Genomic DNA, 17,478 nt, shown 5'->3' with positions numbered 1-17,478 from the left:
CGGACAACGCGCCTGGCGATCCAAGTTGACGATAAGAGCAATCGCAGCGCCAATGACGCAAACAAACTTGAACAAGGTCGGGGCGGGAGATGGGCACGGAACAGCCAAGATGCTCCAGAAGCTTGGCTGGTCTGAAATTGACGCATCCCTTTAGCCATACATATCATGGATTTCAGGTACGCGGGCGGTGAGGGCAGAGACGACACGATTGTGAGCCAACAAAGCCGAGGACGAGTGGAGATGCAGCATCCGCCAGCAGCAATAGTCGAGGCCGAGCGTGCGGCAAACTCAACGGACTATGATTAAAGCGTTGAAGGACCGCCACTCGAAAAACGAAGCTGTGATATTGTTGCGCCTTTAGTGACGATGGCACGGCCAAGAGAATAGGAGAGCGCGATGGCTCGCCAGCCATTGCATCAATCGAATCACTTGGTGATATGACGCTCAGACGTTGGACGGTAGGCATGGCTTGCTTGGCCTTGACCTACTGGCCATACGGAAGGCAACCCGTTTGGGACATGTGCGACGTTGATAGTCGGCGTGTCTAGCTCGCTGCTGCGCGACGGACCACATGGCGGAAAGTTGTTCGAGAGACAGCAAACCGTGGCGACGCACGTAGATGCAGAAGCGACTTGGCCTGGACAGTTGTGAATCGATAATCCTGGGGTGAAACGGAGGCTGCATTCGTTCGAGGGGTTAGGCTAAGGCCGTCCCGCTTAAGTGCCGCATCCACGCTGCTTGCGAAATAGCGCATCCAAAAGCGGCTTAGTGTCTAGGGTTGGCATCGGGGCAGTGCAAGTCTTGGACAATTCGAAGGCACAACAAGGATGCAAGGCCAGGCGGGAGGCTCTTGTTTGTCCTTTATGCCCTCTGCCTGGCGATTCGAGATAGTGGCTTCCATTCTCTTGCACCGAAAATCCAGTCCGACGCGTCGTCTCGCCACCGCATAGTCTCGACGAGTACTCAGGTACACCAGACACGCCCACTGCCATAGCCACCCCGACGGCGAATGAGCATGCGCAGCGCCGGAACACTGCCACCTTCGACGTGATAGGAATCCCCCTTCAGCTTCTCCGTGTCCCTCTCTTTCGCGCAATCGCCCTCTCCGGAGACGCAGTACAATCAGGTAAGCTTCTTCGCTAACGCCCATCGCTCTTGCCGGCTACCACCACACGCGGTCGCAGCTTGGGACGTCGTGGCTGAGCACCTGCTTGTACGTGTAAACGCAAAGGAAAGGAGCTAAACAGTTTGGCAGTACCAGACTCTTACACAGGCACTCGCCCACCGGCACCTGCCTCCACTCTCGACTACGCGCAACCTTGGTGACGACACGCGGCTGTAGCACCGCCCTCTCGCCTCTGCCGCGACACTCATAACCTGCATCTTCTTTGTGCATGAGGACTCCTTGATAACTTAATCACCTCACCGGAATTGCACGCCTGACATTGCTACGCTTACGTCCATCGCTCGTCTGCCTGTCTGCCTGTCTGCACAGCCTACCACCATCAGCCTCACATCGCAGCCTCGAGGGCTCCTAGGCTCCCACCATGGCGACCAACGACGCCAACAACGGTCCTTCAAGACCACGGGCACCGACCATCACCATCGACACATCTGCTACCAACGACCCTACCATGGGCGATTCAGTACCCCTAGGAGACATTCAAGATAATAGCAGGCCAGCAGCATCCTCAAACACCGATGATGTCTCGCCCACGCATTCAAGGCAGCAATCACAGGAGTTGCGTAACGCGCACTCGTTCGAAAGCAGAGAGAGCCGGCCAACGAGTCCGCATAACATCAGCTCGCCGGTGACGGCATGGAACAGTAACGCTGGTCTGCTCAACGTACCCGGTGCGCGATCCCGGGGTAACTCGGTCGACTCGGCCACTGAGAACGGCGAATCTAATAGCACTGGAACCTATGTTGCATCCTCACAAGGCGATACTTTGAAGGGCGACCTAGGCCCAACGGAAATCTTAAACGATAAAGATGCTTTGAAGCCGGACCCGGGCACAGAGGCTGACTTTGAGGTCGAGAACAACAAGTTCGCCTTCTCTCCCGGACAACTTGGAAAGCTCTACAACCCCAAGAGTGTAAGTTTCCGTGCTTGAGCGCAGACGTGCACCATCTAACATAACTACGCAGCTATCAGCATTCCACGCGCTCGGTGGCCTAGACGGCATAGAAAAAGGTCTTCGAACCGACCGAAAGGCTGGTTTGAGTATGGATGAACAGCATCTTGACGGCGTCGTTACATTTGATGAGGCTACAACCCCAAGCAGAACAGAGTCTCCCCAGAAGTCCGCGCCAAACGGGGTTGCCCACACGGACAGCGCGCCCACTGGCGCCAAAGAAAACGCCTTTGCAGACAGGAAGCGCGTCTTCAGCGACAACCGACTTCCCGTGCGTAAACCAAAGAACATCTTCCAGCTAGCATGGATGGCCTACAACGACAAGGTCCTGATCTTGTTGACATGTGCCGCTGTCATTTCCCTGGCTCTTGGATTATACCAGACTTTCGGCGTAAAGCACGAGCCTGGTGAGCCTAAAGTCGAATGGATTGAAGGCGTTGCCATCATTGTGGCCATCGTCATTGTTGTGGTTGTAGGCGCTGCAAACGACTGGCAGAAGGAACGACAATTCGTCAAGCTCAACCGCAAGAAGGAAGACAGAACCATCAAGGTAATTCGTTCAGGCGCAACTCGCGAGATCTCCGTCTACGACATTTTCGTTGGAGATGTCGTCAATCTGGAGCCCGGTGACATGATCCCTGTGGATGGTATTCTCATCACAGGCCACGGCATCAAATGCGACGAATCCTCGGCTACCGGAGAGTCTGATCTGCTCAAAAAGATGTCTGGAGACGAGGCCTTCAAAGCTATCGAAAGGCACGACAACTTGAAGAAGGTTGACCCGTTCATCCTTTCAGGTGCCAAAGTCTCGGAAGGTGTCGGTTCTTTCATGGTCACTGCGACTGGTGTTCATTCCAGCTATGGAAAAACCATGATGTCCCTCCGCGAAGACAGCGAAGTCACCCCACTCCAGAACAAGTTGAACGTTCTTGCAACGTACATCGCCAAACTTGGTGGAGCGGCTGCTCTGTTGCTCTTTGTCGTACTCTTCATTGAGTTCCTCGTCGGCCTCAAGGGAAGCTCTGCTACCCCTGCCGAAAAGGGTCAGAACTTCCTCAACATTCTCATCGTCGCCATTACTGTCATCGTCGTCGCCGTGCCGGAGGGTCTGCCTCTAGCTGTTACCCTTGCCTTGGCTTTCGCCACCACCCGCATGCTGAAAGACAACAACTTAGTTCGCCTGCTCCGATCCTGCGAAACCATGGGCAACGCGACAACCATCTGCTCCGACAAAACAGGCACATTGACACAAAACAAGATGACGGTTGTCGCTGGTTCCCTGGGCACTGCTCTTCGGTTTGGCGACCACAAACTCAAGGCACCATCAGCGGAACCGGTTGATGACGGCAGCAAGGGCAAGGATGTGGTGGAGTCGCCCGTAGAGAACCCGAACGATGTCTCGGCTCCCGAATTCGTTGCGACCCTGAACGCAGATGTCAAGGATGTTCTGTTACAGTCCATCGTTCAGAACACGACTGCCTTCGAGGGCGCGACTGATGGCCCTGATCCTTTCATTGGCTCCAAGACCGAAACTGCTCTACTCGGATTCGCACGCGATTTTCTCGGCATGGGCAACGTTGCTCAGGAGCGCTCCAACGCCAACATTGTTCAGGTCATACCTTTCGATTCCGCTATCAAGTGCTCTGGAGCTGTTCAGAAGCTCAACGACGGCCGCTACCGAATGTACGTCAAGGGTGCTTCCGAAATTCTGCTGGGCATGTGCGACAAGATCGTCACCGACGCGAACAAAGAACTCGTTGAGACCTCTATGACTGGAGACAACCGCGAAACTCTTGAACAAGTCATTACCACCTACGCCTCTCGGTCTCTTCGAACCATCGGTCTCATCTACCGCGACTTTGAGAGCTGGCCGCCCGCTGAGTCCTCCAAGAGCGAGGATGACCCAAGCCAAGCTGTGTTCAAAGACATTTCCAACAAGATGACTTTCCTTGCCGTCGTTGGTATCCAAGATCCTCTTCGAGAGAGCGTCCGCGAAGCTGTCAAAGACTGTCAGCACGCAGGCGTCTACGTACGCATGGTTACTGGTGACAACGTTCTCACCGCTAAGGCCATCGCCGAAGACTGCGGTATCCTCGTTCCTGGTGGAGTCGTTATGGAGGGGCCTACTTTTCGCAAGCTATCCAAGCGAGACATGGACGCCGTCATTCCCAAGCTGTGTGTCCTCGCTCGTTCTAGTCCAGAGGATAAGCGTAGACTCGTCAAACGCCTCAAAGAACTCGGTGAAACTGTTGCTGTTACTGGTGACGGAACCAACGACGCGCCAGCTCTCAAGACTGCTGACGTCGGTTTCTCCATGGGTATCGCTGGTACCGAAGTCGCAAAGGAAGCATCCGCCATCATTCTCATGGACGACAATTTCGCTTCCATTGTCAAGGCACTGCTATGGGGACGTGCGGTCAACGACGCGGTCAAGAAGTTCCTTCAATTCCAGATCACCGTCAACATCACCGCCGTCCTGCTTACCTTCGTTTCGGCCGTATCTAGCAACGACCAAACCTCTGTACTCACTGCTGTTCAATTGCTATGGGTCAACCTCATCATGGACACCTTCGCCGCCCTAGCCCTCGCAACTGATCCTCCTACACGCAGCCTTCTCGACCGAAAACCCGACCCGAAGTCTGCTCCTTTGATTACGTTGAGGATGTGGAAGATGATCATTGGTCAAGCAATCTACCAGTTGGTCGTTACATTCATCCTCTACTTTGCCGGCGAAAAGATCCTTAGTTACGATAGTCCACTAGAGAAGGAACAACTGCCCGCACTAGTCTTCAACACCTTCGTCTGGATGCAGATCTTCAACGCGTTGAATAACCGCCGACTTGACAATCGCTTCAATGTTTTCGAAGGTATCACCCACAACTGGTTCTTCATCGTCATTTTGGCAATCATGATCGGTGGTCAGACCATGATTATCTTCGTTGGTGGTGTTGCCTTCAAGGTTACCAGGCTCAACGGTCCTCAGTGGGGTTACTCAATAGTCTTGGGTTTCCTTTCACTACCCGTAGGTGTAATCGTTCGATTAATACCCGACGCACTTATTCGCAAGTGTATCCCGGACTTCTTCAGGCGTAAACAAACGCCTGAACTTGTCTTATCGGACGATGATTACCACTGGAACCAGGGCTTACTGGAGATCCGCGACGAGCTTGCTTTCCTCCGCAAAGTCCGAGGTGGGCGTCTTAGCGCCATGAAGTTCAAGGTGCAGCATCCCAAGGAGATGTTCACAAAGTCTCGCTCTAGCCATTCGCTGCCTGGCACCCCGAACAACGGTCCTCAAGATGATGGTTCTAATGCACCTCCTACTCCCAACAGCCGCCGTCGCACCAGGTCCCGTTCCAACTCCGCTTTCGGCCCAGCTACTGTTATGGCTGGTATTGTCGCTGGTAGTGTCGCTGGTTGGTCGCCAATTGACCGCGGTCATGGTGACAACGACTCGATCAAGTTCAGCCGTGATGCGACCAAGCAAGACCTTGAGGCTCAGGACGGTATCGAAGTGCATCCTGATACCAAGTCGACTGACCCTATCCTGGCGCCCGATGCCAGCGAATACCGCGGTCCTCCCAGCCAGAACATGGACACCACACCCGAGTTTGTCGTAGGACCGTTCTCCGGCCACTCCGGCGAGCAGGGCAAGTCGACTGGACCTGGTACATGAGGTCTTCTTTCCCCTTACCCTATAATTCGTACACACCGTGTCCTCTAATTTCCTTTTGTCACCAACTTTACATTGTAATGCATGCTTCACGGTGTTCAGGAGTCTTTCACCCGAGTATGAGCCATACTGTACATACCCCTTGCTCTCTCAATGTTTCTTCCTCCTAGCGCTCGGCGGACACTGTCTCGCTCACTGTATTACTGAAACGTATCTTTCTTATTGCTGCTGTAGAGTGCAGCTCTCCGCAACGATTTTGTCTCTTCTTCACTTCTACGAGCGTGGCAGTTCCGGGTTAGCTTCGATCATCAGGCAGCGATACCAATCAATGAAATGAAAAAGATAGAAAACGTGTTGTCCATCCGTGACTGTGATTGAATGTTGAGACTGCTACGTTGCGAGCACGATCACGAATGTGTGTGCAAGAGGTGGGATGGCGCAATGCGCTTGGAGCTTCCTCGGCACATATTCGGAAACATGTAGCCCACGACGTCATCTTAGAAATCGTGAGTGCTGACAATATGACGCTTGATCGGTTCTTGGCTGCTCCCAACATCCAACCTCTTTCCTCGTAGACATTCTACATCATTTACTGCACTGCGCTAAAGCACTTCTCCCCATTGTCTTTTGATCTTGCACTGAACATGGCCCACCATATTCTCCTCATCGGCGGTCACGGCAAAGTTGCCCAAATTCTTACACCGCTCCTGCTAGCCAAATCATGGAACGTGACCAGCATGATACGCACTGCCTCTCAGCAACCGGCCATTGAAAAGCTGGGACAGGATCAGCCCGGAAAACTGAATGTATTGGTCCATAGCGTGGCGGATGTGAAGAGCGAGGCCGACGCGAAGCGCATCTTGGAACGGGTCAACCCGGATTGGGTTGTCTGGAGCGCTGGTAAGTACATTCTAAGGCTGGTGTATCATGGGTCGTCAGCATGTGCTCACAACGTATAGGAGCCGGCGGCAAGGGCGGCGCCGAGATGACCTTCGCAGTCGACCGCGACGCAGCCATAGCATTCACAAAAGCCAGCATCCACGCACCCTCCATCAAGAAATTCCTAACAGTATCTTACTTATCTTCCCGCCGTGGCCGCGCGCCTTGGTGGAACGACGAAGACTGGAAAGCGGCACAGAAAGTCAACACGGAAATCTTGCCGAACTACTTCAAAGCAAAGGTCGCGGCTGATGAGGTCCTCACGGTACTTTCTCAAGACCGAGTGGCTCAGGAAGAGAAGGATGGTGTACCCGCTGATCAGCGGTTCTGTGGTATCAGCCTGAGGCCTGGTACGCTGACTGAGGAGCCGGCTGGAAAGGTGAAGATGGGGAGAATTGGGGCTGGTGGCAAGACGAGTCGTGCGACGGTTGCAGAGAGCGTTGTTGGTGTTTTGGAGACGGATGGCGTGAGGGGTTGGGTCGATGTTATCGATGGTGATGAGGAGATTGTAGAAGCGGTGAAGAGCTACGTTAAGGAAGGGCAGGATGCTCTTGAAGGCGAGGATTTGGCTGAGATGAGGGAGAGGGTTAATAAGTTGTAAGAGAGTTGCTACGGAGTGCTTCACGCCGCGATAGTGGTCTTAGATGAACCTCGTCATCTGTCAAATGTCTTTCTCTATGTGTAAACTTTCCGTTTCACGTGTAAAGATTGGTACTCATGGCATATGGACGAACATACGTTTACTCTATCCTGGTTTGTCAATGGTCCCCTCTCCACTTGCACATCGTGGAGTTTAAAGGCCTTGCACTTTTCTTACGATCGATCCTTCATGACTGATCTCAGCATTTGTAACACCGTTGCCCTCCTGACGATGTACTCCATCAACGCCCGCAAGAAAATAGCACAAGGTCCAAGAATCAAAGCACAACTACATGCATGTTCATTGAATCTACTGCATTGCCTATACTCCAGCTCCAGCACTTCCCTGGCTATCCTGCCGCCTGGGTGCTCTATCCATACCATCAACTATACTGCCTCTCTTCCCCATGTTATACATGCTTCCCTCGCTGCCCTGTCTGCGACCAGCTATGCCACTAGGTCCCCCAAACGTACTACTCAGCGTCCAGCCTCCTGCCGCCGGACTGGCATCCCTAATACTAATTGCTGGTGGCAGCCCCAAGCTTGGTATCTTGTCTTCTCCTACAGGCAAGATTCGTGGAGAAGGAGACGGCGCGTGGCGGAAAGCGTCAGCGTAGAAGTTGGAGAGGAGTGACGCGTTCGAGCAAAAGGCTTCTACTTCATCTTTGACTTGTTCGGGAGAAAGCGATATGTAAGATGCAGATACTGGGGTAGTTGCTGCTGATGATTTCGGATCGTGGAACGTGAGCGCGGTGTGGAGGAGACTTGCGTCTTGGACTGGTCGTGCCAAAGGACTTGCAAAGGGACTACGATGCGGGTTTCCGCGCTCTACCGCGGGCGTCGAGGGTAGACGGCTGCTTTGACTTCCATCTGTCGTGGCTTTTTTGTGTTCGTAAGGATCCACAGGCCGTATCCTGCCGTTGTCTTTGGCACGGTTATGCGCAAGCCTGTTGGCTAGCAGAAGGAAGTTGCCGTCGTCAGTGATCTGAGCGAGCAAGCCTCCACTCTTATGTATGAACTGCGTGTACTTGTAGTCGGGCGTGCCCCAAGAATAAGTGACTTCAACGTCGGGCGGAAAGGCATTCGCAGCTTCCATGTCCAGAACAAAGTTCAGCCTCCGCAATAGGAGCTTGTGATAAGCAAACTTATCGACTTTGGGGTACTGAGGGGAAAAGCTCATTGAGTCCCATACTGCCTCAGGCTGAACCTGGGGAGGCTGCAATGCAAGTTTGACTGCATATGGCGAACGGAAAGGATGATGGTCGACAATATCCGCTACTTCCGCGATGGGTACTTCTACTAGCTTCAAGCCGTACTTCTCCACACTCGTAGCCCAAGTAACGATAGCATCCTCAATGAGCTTCGCTGTGACGTTCATCCAGTCAATGCGGATATGATAACAATTGTCGGGATTGTGCAATCGGTCGTAGTGTAGTGAGATTATCTCAGGCCGGTAGGAACGCTTTCTTGGATCAACATCATAGCGCATGACGCGTGACATGATGACCTTTCGCTTATGCAGTTCACCGCGCGTCGGTGTTTTTTCCCCCTCTTTGAGCGATTCTGAGCTGTTGGACGAAGAATCGGCGGTACCGGGACGGGATTTGATATTCTTCGATATCAGGGGCGACGTCCGAGGCGCCTCCGCAAGTGGAGTGGAAGGAACAGATTTGTCTGCCTTCCGCATACCAAACCACCCTGTTCGAGATTCGGCTCGCGGTGCCCTATACTCTGCTGCAATCTGGAAGAAGAAGTTGCCATCTCGGAATTGATGCCGCCCTTGTACGTGCTGGAACAGACCTTTCTTCATCAGCTCATTACCGAATTCCACCGCCTCGTCTCGGGTTTCGATATCCTTGAAGTTGGAAAGTAGCCAGTTGGTAAGGTCAAAACCCAAGAAACAATTGTAGTGCAACTTCAGATGCCACCGACGATCAAGCATTTGAATTCCTTTTTCGCCCTGGAGATCTTCCGCAAGTTTCTTGAGGTCTATACTGGATGTGTGATACTTTTCCGCATCCGAAAAGATGGAAGTTTGGAATTCGCTGTCGGAATCATTTAGTAGGGAGTGGTCTGGACCGGCCGCGACAACTGCCGAAGGATCGCGCGTGTGATACTCAATCGCAAGCGGATTCGGGTCCTTTTGCTTCAAGACGGATGCTGGCTGGAAGTAGCGCTCTTCTGGAGGAATATAGCGAAACTTTTGCCATAGCTGGGTAAGCTTGCGAATGCCCTCGAGGCGTATCTCTTCGGGTGAGTCTTGCACAGGCAACGGCCTGCGATGCATAGCCGGTATGTCGACTGGTATAAGCACGAATCGAGCTCGCCAAAAGCGCAGGACTTCCGAAAACTCATCGTGATAGCCGGCTAAGAAGGTATCAATGATGTTCCAGTTGTATTCCCTCCGTGGTGGACGCAGCACAATTTCTCGAGGATCATAGGTATCCTCAAAAGCAGTGCGGATGAAAGGCTTATATGGAAAGGGCGTATCAATACCAGCAGATGACTCCAAGGCCGTGGTAGGCTTCCTGTTGTATCTCCTTACCTCGACCTCTCCTCCAGCTACACATACCAGCTGGTGGATATTGTTTCCGACGCTCATGAAAACAGTGTCTCCATCGCTGGACATGTATTCAGGATCGAGGATGCTAGCAAGAGACTTCTCTTGTCGCCCAGAAAACTCAGCTACGGAAGAGCCCACAATGATCTGGAATCCGTGGGAGAGGCGAAAGGCAATCAACTCTTTGATGAGAGACTCTCGGCTCTTTGGTGCTTCCAGTATGTCGTCATCCTCGTTTTGCGTAATCTTGTATGGGCTTTCGTTGTATTGCGTTGCTATCTGTTCAACAGACGGAAACCACTCATGCGTTAAAGGTACTGCAGCAGGTGAACACAAAGACCTCCACTTTACAGTACCTGCCCTCAAGGTCCTAGGGAAGACGTGGTGCCAACGCCGATATTGGTTTTTGGAGCTTATGACGTTTTTCTTCGGGTTGCAAGGATTGACCAGGACTGCCCAAGGAGCGATCGCACTTGTTGGCGACAGAGTACGTGGAGCATCTCTAGCGCCTGCGCTAGAAGACAAGTCCGGCTTTACTCCAACGTGCTCGCCTGCCCCTCGCGCTCCTGCAAGTAAGAATGTAGATCCAGGATCTCTCACAACCGAACCAGGTTGCGAAGGGACGTTGGATCGGTCGGATTGCGCACCCCTGACCGTCTCGATCGAACGGCTTGCGCGGTTGGAAGCCAGTGACTCAGCCGATGTGGGACCTGCTCGCGATGCAGGTTTAATCGCAATCGGCTGTGATGGCTTACCTGTAGAAGAGTTGCGAGTGCTTGCCAGTCTTTCAGCGATAGCACCCTTTTGATTCTTCTCCACAGTCAGCATTGCAGGCTTCACTTTACCCTGACTGATATCGATGGTGGCATCTCCAAGAGTCGGTTTAGCTGGCGTAGCTTTTCCACCAAAGCTCATCTGCCTCAAGAACCAATTTGAAGGTCTACTTTTCAGTTCCGGCTGGGTCGTTGCGGGAGTCCCACCACTAGTCATAGGCAAGAGTCCGGCTCGCCTTGGAGGAGATGACCTCCGACTCGGAGCTGGGGAATTGTTTGGCTTCACGTGCATAGCTCTACGATGATCTTGGGAATCTCCGGAGCCACTTCTCTTATGTGCCGCTGGGCGATCAGTTCCAACGATGCCCTTGGTCATGTTGTTCTGTCGCCGCAATATATCGGCTCGTGGCAATCCGTCGCCTTTGAGATCAGGCATCCGGTATGTACTTCCTCGGGGAGATTGGCTTTCAAGATCCTTAGATCTCTCATGCATGAGCTGCGGAAAACTTGTTTCTGGCGGAGGCCGAGCTGACTGTCCAAGTGACGGGGCAGTACTGCGGAAAGAGGAAGACAGACGCAGACTTCGCGACAGCTCCGGGGATCCACTTGTGATGGCGTCGCTTAGCCTTCGTTTCTGAACCTGTAGCTGGTTCAACGTAGAGTGTCGTTCCATGAGAGGGGAAAAGACCCTGCTATCGTATGCCTCCATCCAGGCCTTCTGGGCAGCTCTTGTCTCATCCAGCTGGTCGTCGGTGTATTCTTTGTCACCCCGCGAAGAATATGAGCCCGCTGCAGCTGCGGAAGGCTTGACTGCTTGCGCGGTTCGCACGCCCTCTTCGTTGGTCTCAAACAATTCGCGCAGATGATGCGGGTACATTGGATCTTCTTCTAGGTAGGGTATCGCAATGTCGCCCAGCTCATTCTCCATGACGCCCATCATTTGCAGCTCATACAAACGACAACGTAGAGAAAAGATACGGCCCTTCTTCCGTGACTTTTTCACGATCTTGTCAGCCTTTCGTGGCTTTGTGAGTTCCAATATCTCTTCGGATGTTCCGGACCAGAAGGAGACGTCCACCCAATACGGCATTGCGAACCTCCATCCGTCTGACGAGTCAAGGGAGTTGTCTGTCGGTATGCGTCGGACGGTGGATGCGCGTGACATTGAGCCGAAATCCGGCTGGCTTTGGCGTGGAGTTTGATCTTCTTCTGTGCGCGACATATTCGAGGCCTCGTGCCGCTCCTTCTCGTGCTCAGCCTTCATATCGGACACTGAGCGAGGTGTTTGGTACTTGAACAAGGGTACAGAATGGAGAGGCATCGGCGACAGACACACGAGGTCAATACCGATACCTGATCCAATAAGAGTATCCGTAGTAAGCTTGAGCATGTTATAGTCGACTTCGAAAACGCCAGTACCTGGAGTAACAACGATGACTGAAATACCCGTTCGAACAAGGTCTCTATCGATGTAGTCCTTCGCGAATTGGGCTGCAGCCAGATTGATGGCTTCCAGGATATTACCTTGGCTTGCGGAAGAGGGTCGACCAGCTATCACAATATCAGTAGCGGTGTCTTCAGAGCTCGGTTCCTCACTCTCAGAAACAGGCTTTACTGGCTTACGGACCAGAGACACTTCTCGGAGGAACATCCTGAACTCTTTTTTGAGCTGATACAGGATGTTGATCCAATCACCGCTGGCCATGTCGCTCACGACCACTCTGTAGTAATCTCTAAACGTGCCGGAATGCGACTCCGAGGACATGTTACTCGTCGTCCCCTCGGGCTGATCTGCCAAGAGCTCTCCGTCATATTGCATCCTCGTAAACAGTATGATGGTGACCAAGTGTCGCGCATTGATCCTCAACCACCTTTTGAACAAGTCTGGAAGAAAGCCACTGACAACCTTGTTGAACATTATCTCGCCAGCGCCTTCGGTATCGAAGTCCCACATCTCTCTAGACATTTGGATGAACAATGTATATCGTGCAGATTCGCTGCGAAAGATGGGCTTCGATTTTGGCGAGAAGTACCCGGAATGGACAGACTGACCATTGATATATATGTGTTTGATCGTGGCCTTGATAGTACCCATGAATAGTAGTCGTTGGCCACGGTAGACGGTACGCTTGCTGAGCTCGGCAATGGCCATGCGCCACATATCTGCGCGTGCCAGGTATTCGTCACGGAACACGATCTCCACGTGGTGAGCTTCGTGACTGTCTTCATCGGCCTCCGTCACTACGACCTGCATCCTGTTGCGGAATCCGAATACCTTCGCTATTCTCTCCGATATAGAAACCTGTTTGGTATTAGTTGAGCGAAAGCTTGCTGTACGAAAATCTTACTTGTAGGTTTAGATATTTTGTCTTAAAGTCTGCAGGAAGCGGCTTCGGGACAAACACATAGGCTTTTTCTGCATCGATTTCGCGACCACCGGGAATGGTCGAGCCATTTTCGTCAATGGTAATCGTTATCGAGTCCCGTCGATGTCTTTTCGGATGGTTATCTAGATTGGAATCCTTGTGTAGCGCATCGGCTTTGAAGTGTGTCGCATCTTGCGACTGACTCTTGGATCCTGTGTGAAAGTCTCGAACAGTGTGGTCTGCATGTATAGCCACAATCTGGAGGAGGGCCCCAGCACTGGTGGGTAGCTCAGGAAACTTCTCTCCATTGAAGATGATCTCATCTCTAGAAAAGTTGTCGTCATGAGTCCAGAGAGTGCACACCTTCTGCACTCGGGCCGAGTGGGGGGTTGAGGCGGGTTTCGACATATTGGTCGTTCCTTCTGCAAAGACGGGGGCTGGCTTCGTGCAGGATCAGTGACATGTTCGGGCTGCTCAGTCGCGTACACGCGGCGATAATCGCGCCATTTCTGTCGTGCACGGATGGTGACGAGTTTATATAACGCGTGTACAAGAGGTTTTCGCGCAATCAGCGGGGCGAAGCACTCTTGGATGGTCGCGTCGCGAATGGGACTCTGTAGGGCAAGGGACCTCGAGGTGCGGATGATGCCAAGACGCTAATGGCAGGCTAACCGTGGAAGTCAATCACGATAGCGCACCCCAATGTCATCGTACTCGCGGCCTCAAGAGACTCGCTTGCGTTAATTCTCCTGTACACTTGCGCAATCTTACGACGAGATGCTAGATAACTGTCGCCACAATTCAAGACACATACTAGCAAGACGTGTGAAACTTGCCGTCGCAACTTGTGGTTTCGAATCAAGTGACATATGCTTTAGGTGCAGCAAGCAGTGTTTAACGAGTAGTCTACTGTCGAGCTTCACGTACCTCAGATGTACCCAGCATTTTGTATTACCTATCGAACTTGGAGCGAGCACTATGCATGGCACATGTACGACTCTTACGATGATGATCCCATGTACACGCACCGCCAACGTCCCAGCATCCTTCGATTTGGTCAAGAGGTGAATTGGGAAAATGCCATTGCGGTACCTGCTAGAAGTCACACACATCTCATGTTCGTGAAATGCAAGCAATGACGTTGGGCTCAATGTCTCATGGGATATAGAGGGACGGTTTTACCAAGGTTGCATGTGGCGAAAAGCATGGAGTGAGCCTGAATGAATATGGAGTCTTATGACCTAAGAATTCAATGCACGCATAGATGCTTAATGGATCGATTTTTTTTTAAATAGCTCTATGGTGACGACGTCATGAATACGCGCATGCAACTCATCTCCTGCGTATTCCCTGATGAAATCTAGTGTTGCGTGACAAGACTGCTCATCTGAATAATAATTGTAGGAGGCGACAAAGAAAACAAAACGAAATTTCGTGGGTAAACAGGCAGTACCAAGGATCATGAGCACCAACTATTGAGATATCGTACCCAGTAGTATCAAAGATGGTCTCAGATACTTAGGTAGTAATATATTGATAAACTCCTGTCGCTAACAATTTTCGTACAAGAGTTCAGAAGGCTCTATAGGCAAGAAGAGGGTAGAAGAAGAAGAAGCCTGCAACGTATCCACGGCGAGACAATGACTGGGACTCGCGAACAATGCAACGAAAATGGATCTGTGCGACACACGCGATGCACTGTTGTGGTAATAAAAGTGTGATGTGCGAGAGCACGCTGAAGCCTTCAGGGTAGATTGCAGTGCAGGGTCCAGCGCGGAAGCCACGAACCCCGCCTGGCGCTAGGTAATGGACCCCACGCGAGTGGCTGGCCAAAAGTTCGTACCCCAAAGACAACGCCTGCGCAACATCGAGGGCAGCGCCATGGCTTTACTCGAGCTGCTGGACCAATTGCCAGCTGGTAAGTCTCTAGGCTCAGCACGTACACCTGTAGCTAATCACACCGCAGAGGTTCTCCTCATATGGCACGAGCATCGGCTCCCCATCCTACTGTCTGCACTAGTAGTAGCGACCATCGCGCGCCTTGTCATATACGCGCGCGACCGCGACCAGAGAGAGAAGCTTTCTGTATCACCCGCTCCTTCCTCGCCGAAGAATACCGTCGAGCTCAAACCCGAATGGCTGCCCGAATACACCACGACGCTCAACCCATCCAAACTCAACGTCGATAACCATGCCGAGGACGACACAAGGGCAGTGGCTGCCGTCGCTGGGACGAAGAAAGGCCCCAAAAGAGTCAAGGGCAGGAAGGCGCCAAAGAAGGTCGTCGCAGCTCCTGCATTCGATCATCAGACGGACAAAATCCAGCCCTTGATCTTCTTCCAATCGCTGTCTGGGACTACGGAACGTTACGCTACGCAGTTCGCGCAAGCCCTGACCGAGTGGACGAGGTACGTTTGGGGCGTGCAAGACATATTTGAGGCGTCGACTGACCTCCTGCTTCACGTTGCAGGGGATGCGATCAATCCAAGTCCTTCTTAGAGCCTCAGACGCTCGACATATCCTACATTGAACACGACGACTACTTCATTAGCCCACCGAAAACTGACGCGAACGTTAAACACTTCTACATCATCCTCGTACCGACGTACAACATTGACACCGTCTTGGACGTCTTTGTCGAGAGCTTGCAGGAAACACACAACGACTTCAGGATCGATACGGCGCCATTGAGCGCTTTGCTGGGATACGCCGTGTTTGGTTTCGGCGATAGAGAAGGATGGCCGACAGAAGAAGAGGGCTTTTGCAGCCAATCAAGAGAGGTGGACAAGTGGATGGCCAGGCTGACTGGCAGAAAGAGAGCATACCCACTTGGTATGGCTGACGTCAAGAGCGATGCTGAGCAGATGCTACAAGATTGGAGGATAGGCGTTCAGGACGCGCTTGTGGAGATCGCCGAAGGACGAGGACTCGGTGACGGTGTCCCGGGTAGCGGAGATCCCATTGAGAGCGACGAAGAGGATCTAGAGGATGGAAACGATCAAAATGCACGCGTCGACGACGTTGAAGACTTAGGCTCGATGGTGAATGCTCCAATACCGGTCGATTTTACCACCTACAAAAATTCTGCAGCCGCCCCTGGACCCGTTAAGGCCACCTCATCCCGTCAGGCTCCTAAGGAGATGGTCCCTACCACCTCTCCGACGTATGCCGCTCTTACCAAGCAAGGGTACAGCATCATCGGCTCTCATTCGGGCGTCAAGATCTGTCGATGGACTAAATCAGCTCTGCGAGGTCGAGGCTCCTGCTACAAGTACTCTTTCTACGGGATCGCCTCTCACTTATGCATGGAAGCCACCCCGTCTCTCTCTTGCTCCAACAAATGCGTCTTTTGCTGGCGACACGGCACCAATCCAGTCGGCACCACGTGGCGTTGGATTACCGATGCCCCAGACCTGATATTCGACGGCATCACAGCAGCACATTACAAGAAGATCAAGATGATGAAGGGAGTTCCCGGGGTCCGGGCCGAACGTTTCAGCGAGGCCATGCGCATTCGTCACTGCGCCCTGAGTTTGGTCGGCGAACCAATCTTCTACCCACACATCAACGAGCTTCTCGGGATCATGCATCAGAACCGGATCTCTACGTTCCTTGTCTGCAATGCTCAGCACCCAGCTCAACTAGCTTCTTTGATCCCAGTAACCCAGCTCTACGTCTCCATTGACGCATCAAACAAAGACAGTCTTCGTAAGATTGATCGACCTCTTCACCGGGATTTCTGGGAGCGCTTCTGTGCCTGTCTAGATATCCTTCGTAATCGGCGATTCGAGCAACGCACTGTCTTCCGCCTAACGCTTGTCAAAGGCTTCAACATGGCCGAGGAGGTGCGTGGATACGCTGACCTCGTCGAACGTGCACTGCCTGGTTTCGTCGAAGTCAAAGGCGTCACATACTGCGGTACCTCAGCTGCTGGGTCTGCAGGTCTCACCATGCAGAACGTTCCCTTTTACGAAGAAGTTGCTGAATTCGTGACGGAACTTGAAAAGGAATTGAACAATCGCGGCCTGACCTATGGCATCGGTGCCGAACATGCACATTCTTGCTGTATCCTACTAGCCGACCGCACGAGATTCAAGAAGAATGGCAAGTGGGCGACGAGAATAGATTTTGAGCGCTTCTTTGACCTCTATGAGGGTAAGGTACAAGGGACGAGGATGGAGGAAGGGCGAGTAGTAGGCTGGAGACCAGAAGACTACGTTGGTGACGAGACGCCAGAGTGGGCGCTCTGGGGGAACGGGGGGTTCGATCCTAGGGATGCAAGAGTGTATAGGAAGGGCAAGGGGCCCAAGGGCGATGATGATGCAGAGAAGAGCGCAGTGGAAGGGAAGGCAGTTGCGGCTGCTTTGGAGTTTTAGTCATCTTCACAAGAACA

The 17,478-nt window shown here is 52.6% G+C and overlaps 4 protein-coding genes across 4 annotated transcripts; 3 read left to right on the top strand and 1 right to left on the bottom strand.

Moving 5' to 3' along the window:
• Nucleotides 1-1,547: 1,547 nt before the first annotated feature.
• J4E93_005264 (uncharacterized protein) lies at nt 1,548-5,811 on the top strand (the record flags this gene model as incomplete). The annotated part of the gene is made up of 2 exons (XM_049343186.1): nt 1,548-2,096; nt 2,149-5,811. The coding sequence occupies 2 exons, from the start codon at nt 1,548-1,550 to the stop codon at nt 5,809-5,811; spliced, it is 4,212 nt and encodes a 1,403-aa protein (XP_049199279.1).
• A 641-nt stretch (nt 5,812-6,452) lies between these two features.
• Nucleotides 6,453-7,348, top strand: J4E93_005263 (uncharacterized protein; the record flags this gene model as incomplete). Its single annotated transcript, XM_049343185.1, has 2 exons — nt 6,453-6,708; nt 6,768-7,348. 2 exons carry the CDS (start codon nt 6,453-6,455, stop codon nt 7,346-7,348), a joined length of 837 nt encoding a protein of 278 aa, XP_049199278.1.
• A 360-nt stretch (nt 7,349-7,708) lies between these two features.
• On the bottom strand, nt 7,709-13,493 carry J4E93_005262 (uncharacterized protein; the record flags this gene model as incomplete). The annotated part of the gene is made up of 2 exons (XM_049343184.1): nt 7,709-13,021; nt 13,068-13,493. 2 exons carry the CDS (start codon nt 13,491-13,493, stop codon nt 7,709-7,711), a joined length of 5,739 nt encoding a protein of 1,912 aa, XP_049199277.1.
• Nucleotides 13,494-14,891: 1,398 nt separating this feature from the next.
• J4E93_005261 (uncharacterized protein) lies at nt 14,892-17,461 on the top strand (the record flags this gene model as incomplete). Its single annotated transcript, XM_049343183.1, has 3 exons — nt 14,892-15,003; nt 15,052-15,493; nt 15,556-17,461. The coding sequence occupies 3 exons, from the start codon at nt 14,892-14,894 to the stop codon at nt 17,459-17,461; spliced, it is 2,460 nt and encodes an 819-aa protein (XP_049199276.1).
• Nucleotides 17,462-17,478: the final 17 nt, after the last annotated feature.

Source organism: Alternaria ventricosa, assembly GCF_023758065.1.
Source record: "Alternaria ventricosa strain BMP 2768 chromosome Unknown scaffold_8, whole genome shotgun sequence".
In the NCBI taxonomy this organism is placed as follows: Eukaryota; Fungi; Ascomycota; class Dothideomycetes; order Pleosporales; family Pleosporaceae; genus Alternaria; species Alternaria ventricosa.
This window is presented reverse-complemented; position numbering and strand designations above follow the sequence as displayed.